Source organism: Bos indicus, chromosome 3, assembly GCF_029378745.1.
Source record: "Bos indicus isolate NIAB-ARS_2022 breed Sahiwal x Tharparkar chromosome 3, NIAB-ARS_B.indTharparkar_mat_pri_1.0, whole genome shotgun sequence".
Taxonomy (NCBI): domain Eukaryota; kingdom Metazoa; phylum Chordata; class Mammalia; order Artiodactyla; family Bovidae; genus Bos; species Bos indicus.
In genome coordinates, this window is record NC_091762.1 from 36,407,565 (window position 1) to 36,424,011 (window position 16,447).

Below are 16,447 nucleotides of genomic sequence, written 5' to 3' on the forward strand. Positions count from 1 at the left end.
GATGTATAGTATAATGTCATCTGTAAACAGTGAGTTTTATTTCTTTCTTTCCAATCTGGCTTCCTTTTATTTCTTTTCCTTCTCTGATTACTGTGGTTAGGACTTCCAAAATTATGTTGAATAGAAGTGATAAGAGTGGGCATGCTTGTCTCTTTCCAAATTTTAGAGGAAAATAAAGAACTTTTCACAGAAATAAACAGCTCTTCACTACTGAGTATGATGTTAGCTGTGGGTTTGTCATATATGACCTTTATTACATTGAGGGAGACCTCTTTGCTTACCTTCTGGAGAGATTTTTTTTTATCACAAATGGATGTTGAATTTTGTCAACAGCCTTTTCTTCATCTATTGTAAAGATCATATGATTTTTATCCTTCAGTTTGTTAATGTGCTATATTACACTGATTGATTTATGGATATTGAAAAATTCTTGCATCCTTGGGATAAATCCCACTTGATCATGGCGTAAAACCCTTTTAATGAATTGTTGGATTCAGTTTGCTAGAACTTTGTTGAGGATTTTTGCATCTATGCTCATCAATGATATTGGCCTATAATTTTCTTGTTTTGCAATATTTTTGTCTGATTTTGGTATCAGGGTAATGGTGACCTCAAAGAATGAGTTCAGAAGTATTCCTTCTTCTACAATTTTTTGTAAAAGTTTCAGAAGTTTAGGTGTTAACTCCTCTAAAGAGTTTGGCAGAATTCAGCCAGTAGTCCTGGATTTTTGTTTGCTGGGCACTTTTAAATTACTAATTCAATTGCCTTACTGGAAATTGATCTGTTCCTATTTTCTACTTTTTTTTCTGGTTGAGTTTTGGGAGATTGTACCTTTCTAAGAGTTTGTTCATTTCTTTTAGGCTGTCCATTTTTTGGCATGTAGCTGTTCACAGCAGTCTCTTATGAGTCTTTGTATTTCTGTGGTGTCAGTTATAACTTCTTTTTCATTTCTGCTTTTATTGATTTGGGACTGCTCTCTTTGGAGACCTGGGTTTGATCTCTGGGTTGAGAAGATCCCCTGGAGAAGGGAAAGACTACCCACTCCAGTATTGTGGCCTGAAGAATTCCTTGGGGGTCACAAAGAATTGGACACGGCTGAGCCACTTACACTTTCACTTTCTTTTTTCCCTCAATGAGTCTGACTAAAAGTTTATCAATTTTGTTTACATTTTTCAAAGAATCAGCTTTTATTAATAGTCCCATTGACCTTTTCTATTTTTTTTTGTAGGCTCTATTTCATTTATATCTGCTCTGATCTTTATTGCTTTCCTTCTACTAACTTTAGGCTTCATTTGTTCTTCTTTCTCTAATTCCTTTAGGTGTAAAGTTAGGTTCTTCATTTGATATACTTCTTGTTTCTTGAAGTAAGTTGTGTTGCTATAAAATTCCCTCTTAAAACTGCTTTTTCTGCATCCCACAGGTTTTGAATCATCATATTTTCATTTGTCTCTAGGTATTCTCTAATATTATATTCAAAATAAACTAAAAATTGATTAAAGATCTAAATGTAAGGATGTGGCTAAGTCGCTTCAGTCATGTCCGACACTGTGCGACCCCATAGACGGCAGCCCACCAGGCTCCCTCGTCCCTGGGATTCTCCAGGCAAGAACACCGGAGTGGGTTGCCGTTTCCTTCTCCAATGCATGAAAGTGAAAAGTGAAAGGGAAGTCGCTCAGTTGTGTCCGACTCTTCACGATCCCATGGACTGGATACTATAAAATTCGTAAAAGAAAACACAGACAGAATATTCTTTGACATAGATCACAGCAATATCTTTTTGGTAAAGAAAATAAGAGAAAAACAAAACAAATGGGATCTAATTAAACTAAAAGGCTTTTGCACAGCAAAGAAAACCATTGACAAAAAGACAACCTACTGAGCAGAAGAAAACTTTAGCAAATAATATGACTTATAAGGGGTTGATATCCAGTATATATAGTTTATACAACTCAACATCAAAAATAACAACCCAATTTTAAAAAATGGCCAGAAGAACTGAATAGACATTTTTTCAAAGAGGAAATGCAGATGCCTAACAGGTGCATGAAAAGAGGCTCAACACACTAATCACCAACGAAATGCAAATCAGAAGCACAATGAGATATCACCTCACACCTGCCAGAATAGCTCTTATCAAAAAGAACACAAATAACAAATGTTGGTGAGGATGTGGAAAAATGGGAACTCTTGTACATTGATGGTGGGAGTGTAAACTGGTGCAGTCACTGAGGAAAACAGTATGGAGGTTTCTCCAAATACTAAGAATAGCACTACCTTATTACCCAGCGATTCTACTCCTAAGTATGTACTTGCAAAAAGCAAAAACACTAATTTGAAAAGATACCTAACAGCATTATTTAGAATTGCCAACATATGGAAGCAATCTAAGTGTCCACCCACAGATGAATGGATAAAGAGAATGTGGTATACATGTATAATTGAATACATTCAGTCATAAAAAAGAATGAAATCTTGCCATTTGTAGTAACATGGATGAAACTGGAGGGCATTATGCTAGTGTAGTAAATAAGACAAAGACAAATATTATATGATATCATTAAATGTGGAATTAAAAATTACAACAAACAAATGAATAAAACAAAAAAGCAGACTCACAGATATAGAGAACAAACTAGTGGTTACCAGTGGGGCGGGGGCAACATACGGGTTGGGGAGTGGGAAATACAAACTATTGGGTATAAGATAGTGTCAAGAATGCATTATATAACATGAGGAATATACCAATACTTTTTAATAAGTATAAATGGAAAGTAATCTTTAAAATTGTATACAAATTTTTAAATAAAAAAGCAAAAAAATCCCTTTGCCACTAATTGTTGATCTTGTTTAGATATAGTTTTCTAGTTTTCTTACCTATAAAATAGGCAGAAATAGCAATCATGAATTTATATACAGCACAGTTAATTCTGATTATGCTAACATTTTTTATTCTAAAAGTGGCTTAATGAATTGGAGTTTATATTTATATGGCTACAAAATCAATATATCTATCCACACAGTCAAATTACTATGATAAAAACCAGGACCTTAACACTTTTGTTCTTATATTTGGAGAATGAATGGAAAGAACGTTTCTACTGAATCATTGGTCACACAGATCCACAAAATCTCTTACACTAAATATCAACCAATGGCCGAGAACTCCTAATGTGTTATGAAATACCTTTGATCCTAGGGACAAAAAAATCAAGAAGACCTTCCAAAGATCACAACCACTGAATTAGAATAAAAAACATGGTTCTGAAGCTAGACAGAAAAGCTAAGTGTATGCCTATTTCCCACTGATTGGTCATATAGATGTAGCCAGAACATAACTTCCTATAAAAATGCTCAATTAAGTGAGGGAAGAAAAATATCCTTTGGTTTCTTATAAAGGAGACATCTTCCCTTTAACAATCCACTAGTTTAAAAAAATCTCTAGCACTGAGGAGTTAGGATAAAGAGACAAGCTCCTAAACAGGGTTGTTTTTCTGCACACTAATGAAGTTCATAATTTAATTGGAGAAATTATTAGACATATTCTCTCCTTATAATGGTACAAATCTCAAAGGAAAATGAGCTGCTTATACATATATTCTCTTTATAATTCAAGAAATCCTTAAGGATTTAAAAAATATACTCTGAATCAGAATGGCACTCTATTGTCCACTTAACATGGATTCATACCATAAATCTTTATTTTAAGCATTTCCACTGCAGTTAAGTAGCAATGCTTTGTATTGTTTTTTATTTTTAAGTATGGTTATTAAGTTTTTCATCTGAATGCTCTCATTTATTGAATTTCATTTTCTTTTGAAAAGAAGAAGAAATTAAAATGAAAGTTTTGGGATGATATAATGGTTAAATTTACTTTAAGAAGAATTCAAGGGATAGAATCATTGCAAATGTATGAAAGCTTACTATATGAAAGAGGCAGCACATGGTCACTATGGTTCCAGAAGACAGAATGTGGACTAACATAAGAAGTTAAAAGGAAAATTTGACTGCTTTCAACGGAAAGATATACTTTCTTAAATAACTAAGGTAGTTGGCTATTTCTAAGTTTATCCATTAATATTTGTGTATTGTTTCACTGTTTGATGATGTCAATTAAGTGGGAGTAGTTGCAGGTATTAAAGGTCTATGGAAAATATGAGAAAAATTAATATTGAGAAAATTAAGTTCATTTATTTTCTCCCTCAGAAAATGAGCAACTACATAATTTTGTTTTAGCTGTAAAACACTTAGATCTAATACAATGTGACAAATTAGCCCAATCACACATTATAAAGTTGGTAAAATGAAATAAGTTCAGATAAATGGGATGCAATCTGGTATAATGAAATTCAAGTTTCCTTCACTATCGGAAAACAGGGCGTTCCTGTAAAACCTTTCCTAAGCTAAAAGGTCTAAAATGAAGAAGCAATTACCTTAGGACACTTCTTGCTAACAGATGCATGGAACAAACTGAGATAGAGCCCAGAAACTCACAGACCCAGATCAAAACTGTGGAGCCTCGATGCTGAGATGATGAGTGTGGTTCCCAGGGAAGGGGCCTGGTGATGCAGCTCTCACCAGGCCGCTCATGGTGCACGCTGCCTCCAAGAGGGCTTGCGGCCGAACAATCCCTAAACGCTATTTTTGCTCTTCTCATTTTTAAATAAAGGTAAAAATCCTCTTCAGACTCCTTTTGGTTAGCAAAAACAGGTATTAACATAGATCTTCTGTAAAAAGCAAAGTGGGGATAACTGAACTGGGTCACAAGTCTTGGAGAGGTGGCTTCCCGAACATTCTAAGAAGGATACAGCCACAAGACTTATTGGTTCATTACTGCCATTTAAAGATGGGTTTTGGTGGTGGGGTGGTGGGGTGGGCGGATATTCTGTGTATTCTTTGTCTATTGAGCTTGCTTCAGGCTGGTGTGCCTACAAGAGAATAATAGAAAATATGAAGTTTGTAAATAGCAACCTGATTTTGTTACTTTATCATGTATAGGATGTTTAAAAGAAAGTTATAGAACTTGTCTGGTCCTCAGTTTTCTCATCTATAAGATAGAATTAATGGCACCTGCCTCACAGGCTACTGGTAAGGATTAAAGGAAAGGAGGGGTCTGACAAGAATCTTAGAACCTGCATGCTGTACAAATGCAAAGGCATACTACTTGAATATTAATAGGGGAATTAACTCATTCCCCTCTTTTCTGATTTCCTTCTGTTTCTCAGAGTTTTTTTTAATTTCTTTTAAAAATTCTCTCTTGGGGCTTACCTGGTGGTCCGGTGGCTAAGACTTTGAGCTCCCAATACAGGAGGCCCGGGTTCAATCCTTGATCAGGGAACTAGATCCCACATGCCACAGCTAAGAATTTGCATGCTAAAACTAGGACCTGGTGCAGCCATATAAGCAAATAAATAAATATATATATAGTACAAAAAAGATCTTCATGACCCAGATAATCACGATGGTGTGATCACTGACCTACAGCCAGACATCCTAGAATGTGAAGTCAAGGGGGCCTTAGAAAGCATCACTACGAACAAAGCTAGTGGAGGTGATAGAATTCCAGTTGAGCTATTCCAAATCCTGAAAGATGATGCTGTGAAAGTGCTGCACTCAATATGCCAGCAAATTTGGAAAACTCAGCAGTGGCTATAGGACTGGAAAAGGTCAGTTTTCATTCTAATCCCAAAAAAAGACAATGCTAAAGAATGCTCAAACTACTGCACAATTGCACTCATCTTACACACTAGTAAAGTAATGCTCAACATTCTCCAAGCCAGGCTTCAGCAATATGTGAACCGTGAACTTCCTGATATGCAAGCTGGTTTTAGAAAAGGCAGAGGAACCAGAGATCAAATTGTCAACATCTGCTGGATCATGGAAAAAGCAAGAGAGTTCCAGAAAAACATCTATTTCTGCTTTATTGACTATGCCAAAGCCTTTGACTGTGTGGATCACAATAAACTGTGGAAAATTCTGAAAGAGATGGGAATACCAGACCACCTGACCTGCCTCTAGAGAAACTTGTATGCAGGTCAGGAAGCAACAGTTAGAACTGGACATGAAACAACAGACTGGTTCCAAATAGGAAAAGGAGTACATCAACGCTGTATATTGTCACCCTGCTTATTTAACTTATATGCAGAGTACATCATGAGAAACGCTGGACTGGAAGAAACACAAGCTGGAATCAAGATTGCCGGGAGAAATATCAATAACCTCAGATATGCAGGTGACACCACCCTTATGGCAGAAAGTGAAGAGGAACTAAAAAGCTTCTTGATGAAAGTGAAAGAGGAGAGTGAACAAGTTGGCTTAAAGCTCAACATTCAGAAAATGAAGATCATGGCATCCGGTCCCATCACTTCATGGGAAATAGATGGGGAAACAGTGGAAACAGTGTCAGACTTTATTTTTTGGGGCTCCAAAATCACTGCAGATGGTGACTGCAGCCATGAAATTAAAAGACGCTTACTCCTTGGAAGGAAAGTTATGACCAACCTAGACAGCATACTCAAAAGCAGAGACATTACTTTGCCAACAAAGGTTCGTCTAGTCAAGGCTATGGTTTTTCCTGTGGTCATGTATGGATGTGAGATTTGGACTGTGAAGAAGGCTGAACGCCGAAGAATTGATGCTTTTGAACTGTGGTGTTGGAGAAGACTCTTGAGAGTCCCTTGGACTGCAAGGAGATCCAACCAGTCCATTCTGAAGGAGATCAGCCCTGGGATTTCTTTGGAAGGAATGATGCTGAAGCTGAAACTCCAGTACTTTGGCCACCTCATGAGAAGAGTTGACTCATTGGAAAAGACTCTGATGCTGGGAGGGATTGGGGGCAAGGGGACGACAGAGGATGAGATGGCTGGATGGCATCACTGACTTGATGGACGTGAGTCTCAGTGAACTCCGGGAGTTGGTGATGGACAGGGAGGCCTGGCGTGCTGCAATTCATGGGGTCGCAAAGAGTCAGACACGACTGAGCGACTGATCTGATCTGATATATATTTTAAATTACCTCTTAAATGACAGTACTCCAGGGAGTTCTGTAAATGTTCTATAAATGACAATGGTGTTGGTTTAGTCACTAAGTTGTGTCTGACTCGTGCAACCCCATAGACTGTAGCCCACCAGGCTCCTCTGTCCATGGGATTTCTCAGGCAAGAATACCAGAGTGGGTTGCCATTTCCTTCTGTGGGGGATCTTCCCAGTTCAGGGATCAAATCTGTGTCTCCTGCATTGGCAGGTGAATTCTTTACCACTGATCCACTTGGGAAGCCCTTATAAAAGTCATTTATAGTTATAAGGGGAAAACACTTATCATATCAGTGTCATCCTTTCCCTAAACTTCAACCATCACATGTAAAGTGATATTTTTCAAACCTACATTTCTAACACAAACCTCTCTCTGGGACACCAGGGCAATATTTGCAAATCCTTTATTGAACTCTCCACTTGGATCTCTACTAAAGTCTTTCCTTCTTTGAAATCTGATAGGTTGCCAAGTCCTATTGACTTTGTAAGCAAATATTAAGCCCTTATGCTCTGATGGCTTTTTATGGAATTTGGAGAACTTTCACAGACTCCATTTGAGCATCAAGACTTGCAGTTACAGGTGCTCCACAATTAAGCAATGTTAGAGCTCTCCTTGTCCCACTCTGTATTTCCTTGTTAATATAGCCACACTGGATCATCCTTTAATACCAGTGCCTTGAATGCTTCTCACCTATACTTAGTTGATATATTAGAACCCATAAAATCGTAGATTTCCTGTGACATGGGGAACTCAGATACCAAGCTGCAGGAATCCTTCAAGGCTTTTGGAGATGCTAAAGGTCCACAGGAAGAAGACAGAAGAATGTCCCCCAGGATTTGTCCACTCCACAAATTCCTCACTAAATGGAGTTCCTCAACATGCTTTGTTGTTGTGAAGCATAATTTGTAACCTAGGATATTCATTTTGCACTGGCTGCTTGGCATTCTAAGGCACATATTCAAGATATCACACAACTGTTATCACAGAAAAGTGATATCACACAAAAGCCTAGCAAAGCTTTTGCTAGGCTGCCCAGATTAAGTTAGTATTTCTTGCTCTTTTTCCAGGGCACTTCACACACTCACACAGTAAAGGCATTTAACCCAAACTGTCATCATGTTTTGTTTCATGTCTGGTCCCCTTCTGGATATCAGTTCCCTGAAGGCATTCACTATGCCTTCTGCATCTCTGTATAGCCACTGTCTAGCCCAGCATCGGTCCCAGAGCAGAGGTAAAGTCTTTTTGGGTGACAGAAAGAAGAAAGGTATTATAAAAGCAGAGTCAGTTAAGCAGTAGCAAAGCCCAATAATAATCAGGACTAACTGGGAAGAATGGACAAATGCCAGGTCAAACGTGTCAAAAGCACCCTTCAGGATGCCTCTCACAGGAGAAGTGAAGAGCAAATATTTTAGTGGACTTATTCAAATTGCAGCTAGAAAAAAGAGTAGGAGAACTTGTAGGATAAATGTAAGTCTTTTATAATTAGCAGAGCACTTTTGTATTACATGTGTTTTGCAAATTATTTGAAAAAAAAAAACTGTAGAATGCTCAGGTGCTTTTATACTTTTAAGTTTCCACAGGTGTTTCTACTTACCTAATATCACAAGTTTGTACACTAACCATTTGAAAACCTTCCTTCAAGAAAGTGAATTTCAACCACATTTTGTCCCAGTTAGAGCAAATACAACAGCAGTCATATTTTATAGTGAGGGCTTACGAGTATATCTTATTCTTTCTGAGGTAAGAGTAGAGGGGGGCCTTTCTCACTCCTGACACCTAAAGAGAATACTTCTGCCCCTGGACTTTCCCAGCTCCTGAGACTAGGCAGGGAGGCTGTGGTTCTAAGCTGGGGCATCAGTGAAGGGAAGAAAGCACCCAAAACTGTGTAGAAGTGGGGCTTCTGTGCGAGTGCTCCCTGGCTCCTTTCTTAAAGATAGATGGAGGCATAGAGGGCAACGTCAATTCTGTAATTAGTAACTGACAGCCAACTGCCTATAGAGAGCTTGGGTAGGCTCTGAAGGGGTTAAGAAATGAGTAAACACCGCTGAGAAAAAAATATTGATAATTATGTTTAGGAATATTGTGTAACAAGGCAAGTAATGGAGATGTTCATTAGCGTTTTCTACCACTGAGAAAAGTTCTTACAATTCTATGCTAAATCTCTAGAGGTTGAAAAAAATTTTTCTATTATCTTATATATGATACATTGCTGACAATATATCTTACAAAACAATGAACGTATTGTCCAGTGATCATTGGTCTTTCAGACTATTACAGTAAATCACATTACTTCCTTGAAGCTTTTCACCTCAAAAAAACAATAATGTTGAATTTATATTCTATAAAGTCTATCTGTCTGAGAAATATAATGTTTACTTTTTGATTAATTTAAATCTGTTTAGACAGAAACAAAACACTTAAAAAGCAGAACTTCCAATTGTGTAATTAAGAATACATTTTGGACATTATCTGTATTTAATCAGCCTGGGCATTTAACTGTCTGTCTGTATAAAAAAGATGTTCAGAACAAACATCTACTCTTCACTTTTCCTCTCACCCCTCATCTGGGGAGATTTTATTTATGCATTAGATGACCTTTTTGGCCATTAGAACCATCTTGCTTCACCAGTTAATTAACACAAGTACCATAATTTAATACAGTTAATGCTACTTGATGCCCTTTAATGTACTTTCCATTAGTAATATTATTGTAGTATTACCCTGTAAATTAAAATGAGATCAAGACTAAGAGAGCCACTCTTTAATTAAGGTACTGGCACACTCCTCTATTATTCACTAGAGAAAATCACCCTGATTTACTGAAGCAGGACATCCATAAGTCAGAATTAGTCCATGAAGATTATTAGGTTTATTGAACAATGTAAGTAACACAGAATCACTAAGAATGCCAACAGCCATGTGTCTTCTTTTCCCTCCATTATCTTAATAAATTACACAATAAGATGGAGTAAATGGAAGCCAAAAAAGTGTGGGCAAATGAGGAATAAAATTTTTATGATGTGATTATAGTTGTTGTCACCAGTGAAACTGGTATCAGATGTGTCACATGCTAAAAAAGAACATAAATGCTACACTGGTTTAGTAACAATCAAAACATCATTTTTTACAGCAAATTATACTAGCCAGTACAAAACATACACATATGTGCACAGGAAGTAGAGAAATGGAGTTCATAGTCTTCAGTCAATTCGAACAAAGACACTCCACTGTTTTTGTTTCACAGCTTACTATTTCAAGCAGAAAAAACCTGTAGTATTATGTGTCCACTAGTACTTTGGCCACCTCATGCGAAGAGTTGACTCATTGGAAAAGACTCTGATGCTGGGAGGGACTGGGGGCAAGAGGAGAAGGGGACAGCAGAGGATGAGATGGCTGGATGGCATCACTGACTCGATGGACGTGAGTCTGAGTGAACTCCGGGAGTTGGTGAGGGACAGGGAGGCCTGGCGTGCTGCGATTCATGGGGTCGTGAAGAGTCGGACATGACTGAGCGACTGATCTGATCTGATCTGATCTGATTGTAAGGAAATTTACCCATTTCCTCCAAATAACTCATGCCAATTCTCACATTATGATGGGGGTGGAGGGGGCGTGACAGGTAGAAAAACATCTATTATCATGATCAGACACAGACATGTAAAAGTAAGTTACACGTTGCAATCACATCCAGGCTGGAGAAGAGTGGGCTGAGGGAAGCAAAGACTTCAGTTATATTTTGGAAAGCTTGTATTTATAATATTCTTGAAAAGAAACTTTTAGAACTTTATTTTAGACATGATCAATTAATGTTCAACCCCTCTGTAGATTATTTACTATGCAGGAAGAAGAAAACTCAGGATTTTCACCCAATGGGAATTTTCTACTCTGTATCAGTTTCTTTGCTGAAAGGGCTGTGAACCAGGCAACAACTTAACAGTCCCCTTTGGTGGCTCCATCTTCCTTACATAACTTAGAAGCTGGAGACACGCCGGAGCCATCAGGCCTTAGATCTTTAGTCCCTCCTCTGAGACTAAAAATACCGCGGCCACCTGGTGCCTAGCACAGATGTTGCCCTGAGGAATCTGGACAGAGTTTGGAAGTGACAGAGTGGGACCTTATGGAAGGGGCTCACCTCTACTGGACCTTTCTCTTTTGCCCAGCTGTTTCCTCACCAGCTTACAGTTGACTGGTGAACAGGAAAAGACAGAGGTGAGTTCCAGAGAAGGGAGGAGGGCTCCTCCAAACTCCTCAGAACCACTGAAATGCAGCTGAAGGAGAGTACTAGGGTGAGGGTTAAAAGATAACTGATAAATCCGATGGGATTCTACACTTGTACCATGGCACCTTTAGGTCATAGTCTGTCTGACCCCATAGAGAATGCACAAAAATGCCTCTAGCTTCAAAATATACTTTACACTCTCTTGACTACTCAGAGGAAACAAAAATAAATATCTAATGACAGAAATAAGGCCTAACAATGGTTATTTCCCAGCCAAAGAACATCACAAGACTGCCTTTTTTATAAATGTAAAATGAGAGTTTTAGACAAGTTGGACTATAAAGATTTTGGCTTAGATTAAGGAATTCTCAAACTGTAAGTAAACTGACCTAGGTGATTCTACCTAACAATATAGATCATACTGGGATTCAAATTCAAATATCAGCTTATTAATTTAGCAATTATTCTTGTAGATAAAACAGAATACCTGTTACTTTGCTATGGTTTGCTGTTATTAACAATATCAATGTCAACTATTTTTATATATTACATGTTCCCAAGAATAAGATACTGGAAACTGATATTGTGCTAAAACACTCACAAGTACAATAGCTGCTTTTTATTATAAATCACAAGCTCATATTTAAGGTCATAGCTCCACACTGCTCTCTCATTATACCCTGGTAATATATGAACCTTAGAACCCACAAGCTCAATATTGAACCAGTGCATATTTCTTTCAGATTTGCTCTAAAGATAACTTCACCAAACTTCACCAAGCCTCAGTTAAAAGTTTTTAAAGAGGCTCCACAGCTAAAGACTCTTGACTCTTCCATGAGAAACGTGAAGCTAGAACAAAGCTGAGAATAGGTGGCCATCAGTTCCTGCTACTCTCCATAAGTAAGATTCCATAAGGTACAATCCCTTTGCCACTGTACTGAGCTCATGCCCACCAGCTCATTCTGTATGCCCACTATGGCCCTCACCTAGCAGCAGTGACCACTTCTTCCAGTGCACAAGTGTATAAGTGCTATCACTAAAGTTGGGTTGAGAGAACTCTCTGAAAGCCCAGCGAGTCTCAACACTTCTCTAGTCTCTGAGGACTAAGCCGCCATTAGAGATGCTGGAAGCCAGTAAACTTAATGAATCCTGACTTGTTTAGCTAAACCTACACAATATATGCACTGTTTATACATAGGATTAAATAAAGCTACACAGTTAACTAAAGCTACATGATGTATGTACTGTTTATATTCTTATTGTCATATATTTGATTTAAAGCTCTCTTGGCATTTTTAGAATGATTTCTGCTCTGCTTCACACTTCCATTTTTCCCCCCATTGTGCTCTATACTCCACTCTTATATTTAGTTTTCCTACCTCATCATCTCATGCTTCAACTCCCATCAGCTGGTTATTCTGGTAATATGCCGCAAAAAAATTAGGTTGAAAATCTCTGTTGGTGGTCTTGGTTCTCATTATTCAAGTTTTTTATTTAAATGTCTTCAAAGTCCTTGGAAACCTGCTCAACTGTGTCTCTGGTATATTATCAAAACAAAGACATACCTGACTGTGAGCATTAATGCATTTGAACTTTGGTCAGCCTGTAATTGACCGATAAAATGAAGACAGCATGACTCATATTTTAAGTGATAGCTTATTGTTTTAAAATAATAACATCCAAAACCCTGAAAAGTAAAGGTTTCCCTGCTTTAACAAATGTAATGTTTCCTAACTGCTTTTGGTTCCGATTTAATAAATGTAAAGAGATATCATTTTCATTTTCAGAATTTTTTAAATACTACATAACAAAACATAAACAGAGAGTTGCGCCATGCTAAAACCCTCTCTTGAATCAAAAACAATAGTAAGAACAACTGTTTTTCAGTTCCTTTTACAGAGACGCTGGCTTTGTTGCCCTGGCTTCTTTACCTTAAGGACTTAAACCACCCCCTGACCTAGGAGTTCCTTGGTCTCAAGTAAGATGCTTTTCTTTTTCTTTTTTTTTTGCCTTTGGTTTAAATGCTATGAAATCCCGCCAGGTTCAGGATCAGTGACAGCAAGTCTGCGATCACAAATTACTGCTGAGTTAGAAGGGTCTCAAATGCCTCAGAACTTACCTCTAGGCCGGTGTTCCTGAGAAAATCTTGCAATAGAAAGTGACAAATGTCACTCTTTAGCTGCACAACCAGCAAACTGGCCTTTTCTTTGGAAACACCCATTCTCATTCAAGCCAAACAACTGTTTTCTTACCTTCCGTGCACCTTTATGTCTGAGATTGCGTAAAAGTAGCGTGCCAAGCGTAGCTCATCTACAAATATTTCCCCGACGGCGGGTCTCAAAAGCCTTATCCTCAGGTCTGTGACCGTAAAGAAATCTCTGAGTTTCTTGGTTGTATCCAGTTGTCCGTAGAGGGAAGCCATGTTGCGTAACCAAGGTCCGGCAAAAAATGCGAACCTGTCTTTGATTTCAAAGTGGATGATTTTGCTATTTGTCGTATAACCTGTGGAGTACTCTTCAGTGCAAATGATTTCTAAGACCGTATGCTGTGATAAATCCTTCACGGATTTAGGATCCATGTGAAAAGCGTCTAAGCAGTCTGTGGCATAATACTGATACGGCTGCCACGTTCGTCCATAGTCAAGAGACTTCTCCAGGATCATTTGGTCTGGACGCCCTGATTCAAAGGTAATAACTATGTTGTCTGTTAGCTCGATAGTTTTGCTCCAAGACAGAGTGATGTTAACCTGGAGAGGCTTGGGATACTCTTTCCAAGTAGCAGACTGCCAAAAGGTGGAGGGATGTCTTCCTTCAAAGTCAAACATCAGTTCCGGTGGGTGTGCCAGTTCTGGGGTACTTGCATCACACTCATTATTGCACATGTAGGGGTTGCCCTATGGAAGAAGAACAAAAGAGGGTGCGTCAAAACACTGCTATGACACAAGTCTTGCCATCTTGCTATTACTGAGTAGGAGGCTAGGAGAAAAAGGAAGGGAAAAAAAAAAAAAACAAAACCAACCTGTTTGCAGCAATCATTTTTATTTGCCATAACTGGATTCTCCTCTTTAATAGCTTAAAAAAAAATAGAGACAATATGGTAATTTTCTTGTCTTGTTTCCTTCCATGAACTTTAAGAAATGAAACAGTTTATTTATCCCATATGTGTTAGGCCCATAATGTGATCGCAGAAGCACAAAGACACTGAGCAACTAACAGCTCAATACTTCCACATCCCCTTAGAAAGATGCTATAGAAAGCAAGGAGATTCCTCTGTGCCTCAAGGGCGTTCCTCAAGAGCACAGTTTTTTAAAAAGTCATTTTTCAAGTAAAGCTTTAGAATTTGCAATGAACCATAGATTTGTTTGGGAGACAATACCCCCATACAACATTCAGCTTCTTTTTGATTCACCTCAAATCCATCACTCGTAACAGGGTCCCTGCTTCAAAAAGCTTGCTTTTAAAGCATTTACTTTGTTCACCACAAATCATTAAAATGTGGTACACTCCAGGCTCTGGGGCTTGGTCCAAACATCTGCCATCCTATTAGCTAGAGGCAAGGGGATTGTCCAGGAAAGACTTTGGGCGGGGGTGTGCTCCAACTTATCAGAAGAGGAAAAGCCAGCACTTAATTAGAAGGTTTTTACAGAGTCACAGTCATTTGATGTGTTTACTCTGTGCTGGCCCACAGTGAGCTCTCCATGGATGTTAGCCATTATTATTATTTTCTTTCACACAAAGGCTAATTCCTTCACATTCCACCTCAACAAGAAGCTGAAAATAAGTTTCCTTGTCATATCACAAGTTATAACACCACTTACGTGAAACTAAATGGCTGCTCTCGGATTTTATCAGTAGACTGATACCACATCAAACAATTGGCTTCCCAATTTGGGTTTCATTTTTTGTTTTTTAAAAATGGTATCATTTGGAGTCAACTATTCAGGTATTTCTCTATTATCCTGTACTGGGTAATTTTAACCGCAGATGGGTAAAAGATTCGATCCTCTGACATTGTTCTTAGGCTTTTTTTTTTTTTTTTTTCTTTTTTCTTTTTCATGAACTAGGAGCTTTCCATCATATCTACAGGATGCATAAGCTGAGTCTCAAATAATGAATTTACACTTTAGACGTCGATGCTCAGTTACTGGCTGACTCCTTTGAAATATGAGATGAACATTGGAGACTTGCTTCAGCCTCCCTAGAGGCAATTTCCTCCTACCTAGTCAGCTAAAACTTTCACTCTCTCTTTCCCATTAATGCAACTGAATCCTAAAGCTGGCAACAAGTTTGGGGGTCTGAGTATAACTGAGAAGGGGCAGGAGAAAGGAGAGAAGGTACATTATTTGAGGAACAGAACTGTTTTAAAAAGATATTCAAGGCATCAGTGATAGTGGAAATGTCTCTGTTCTCTCTCGAATTTCAATATCCTATTCCTGATCCCAGCGTCTGCGGCACTATTTATAGTATCCCCTTCAAAATGAGCCAAGGGGGGGAATCAGTTTCTGTTCCAGGTGGAATAAATCACCAAATTTATTATTATTTAAACTCTTTTAAGCATACCAGAGAGCCAAATGCATAGCTCTGCAAACTGGCAAAGACTTTTTATGGAGGGCTATAAATATTGTGGAATCTGTCAGGATTTATAAATTCTAAATATATGGAAATGCACATTTTACTGGAAGGGGTCAGATTTACACAAATCACACCTTCATTTGAAATTTACTGAAAAAATATGGTCACTTCAAAATTTACCAGCATGTAGCCATCTGCACAATCATTAACATGGATGCTACCACCTTTCTCCTGACAAAAGTGTCTTCATCTGAGGTCAAGGATACTGAAACACAGGAAATCAACTCTGCGGGATACACCAAAGTGAGTTATCAGACATTTGTATTAAGTCTTGTTGAAAGACAGCATTTCTTCCACTTCCACTCAGATACACAGAGCTTCTGAGATGGAGACAGGGTGCTGGGACAAAAAAAAAAAAAAAAGGCACAGCTAGCTGATTCTGGGTTTGGTTCAGTAATAATAAGCCTGTCTTAAAAAAATATGCTTGAAGACATATATTTAAGAAGCACTCATTTCCACCTCTGATAAAAAGTGTTGACAATACCCTGTATTTATTTAGCATTTATGGACCAGTTGCTTTACATGTATTATGCTGGGTAATCCTTTTCATCTCCTCTCTATCTTACA

The 16,447-nt window shown here is 38.1% G+C and overlaps 1 protein-coding gene across 9 annotated transcripts in view; it reads right to left on the reverse strand.

Annotated features, from left to right (window-relative positions):
• NTNG1 (netrin G1) overlaps positions 1–16,447 on the reverse strand; it is a 371,792-nt gene that overhangs the window by 155,795 nt on the left and 199,550 nt on the right. For all 9 annotated transcript variants that reach the window (XM_070786006.1, XM_070786012.1, XM_070786009.1 and 6 more), the window contains exon 3: positions 13,502–14,142. In XM_070786006.1, coding sequence (XP_070642107.1) covers positions 13,502–14,142 — 641 coding nt within the window. The remainder of the gene's footprint in view (positions 1–13,501; positions 14,143–16,447) is intronic.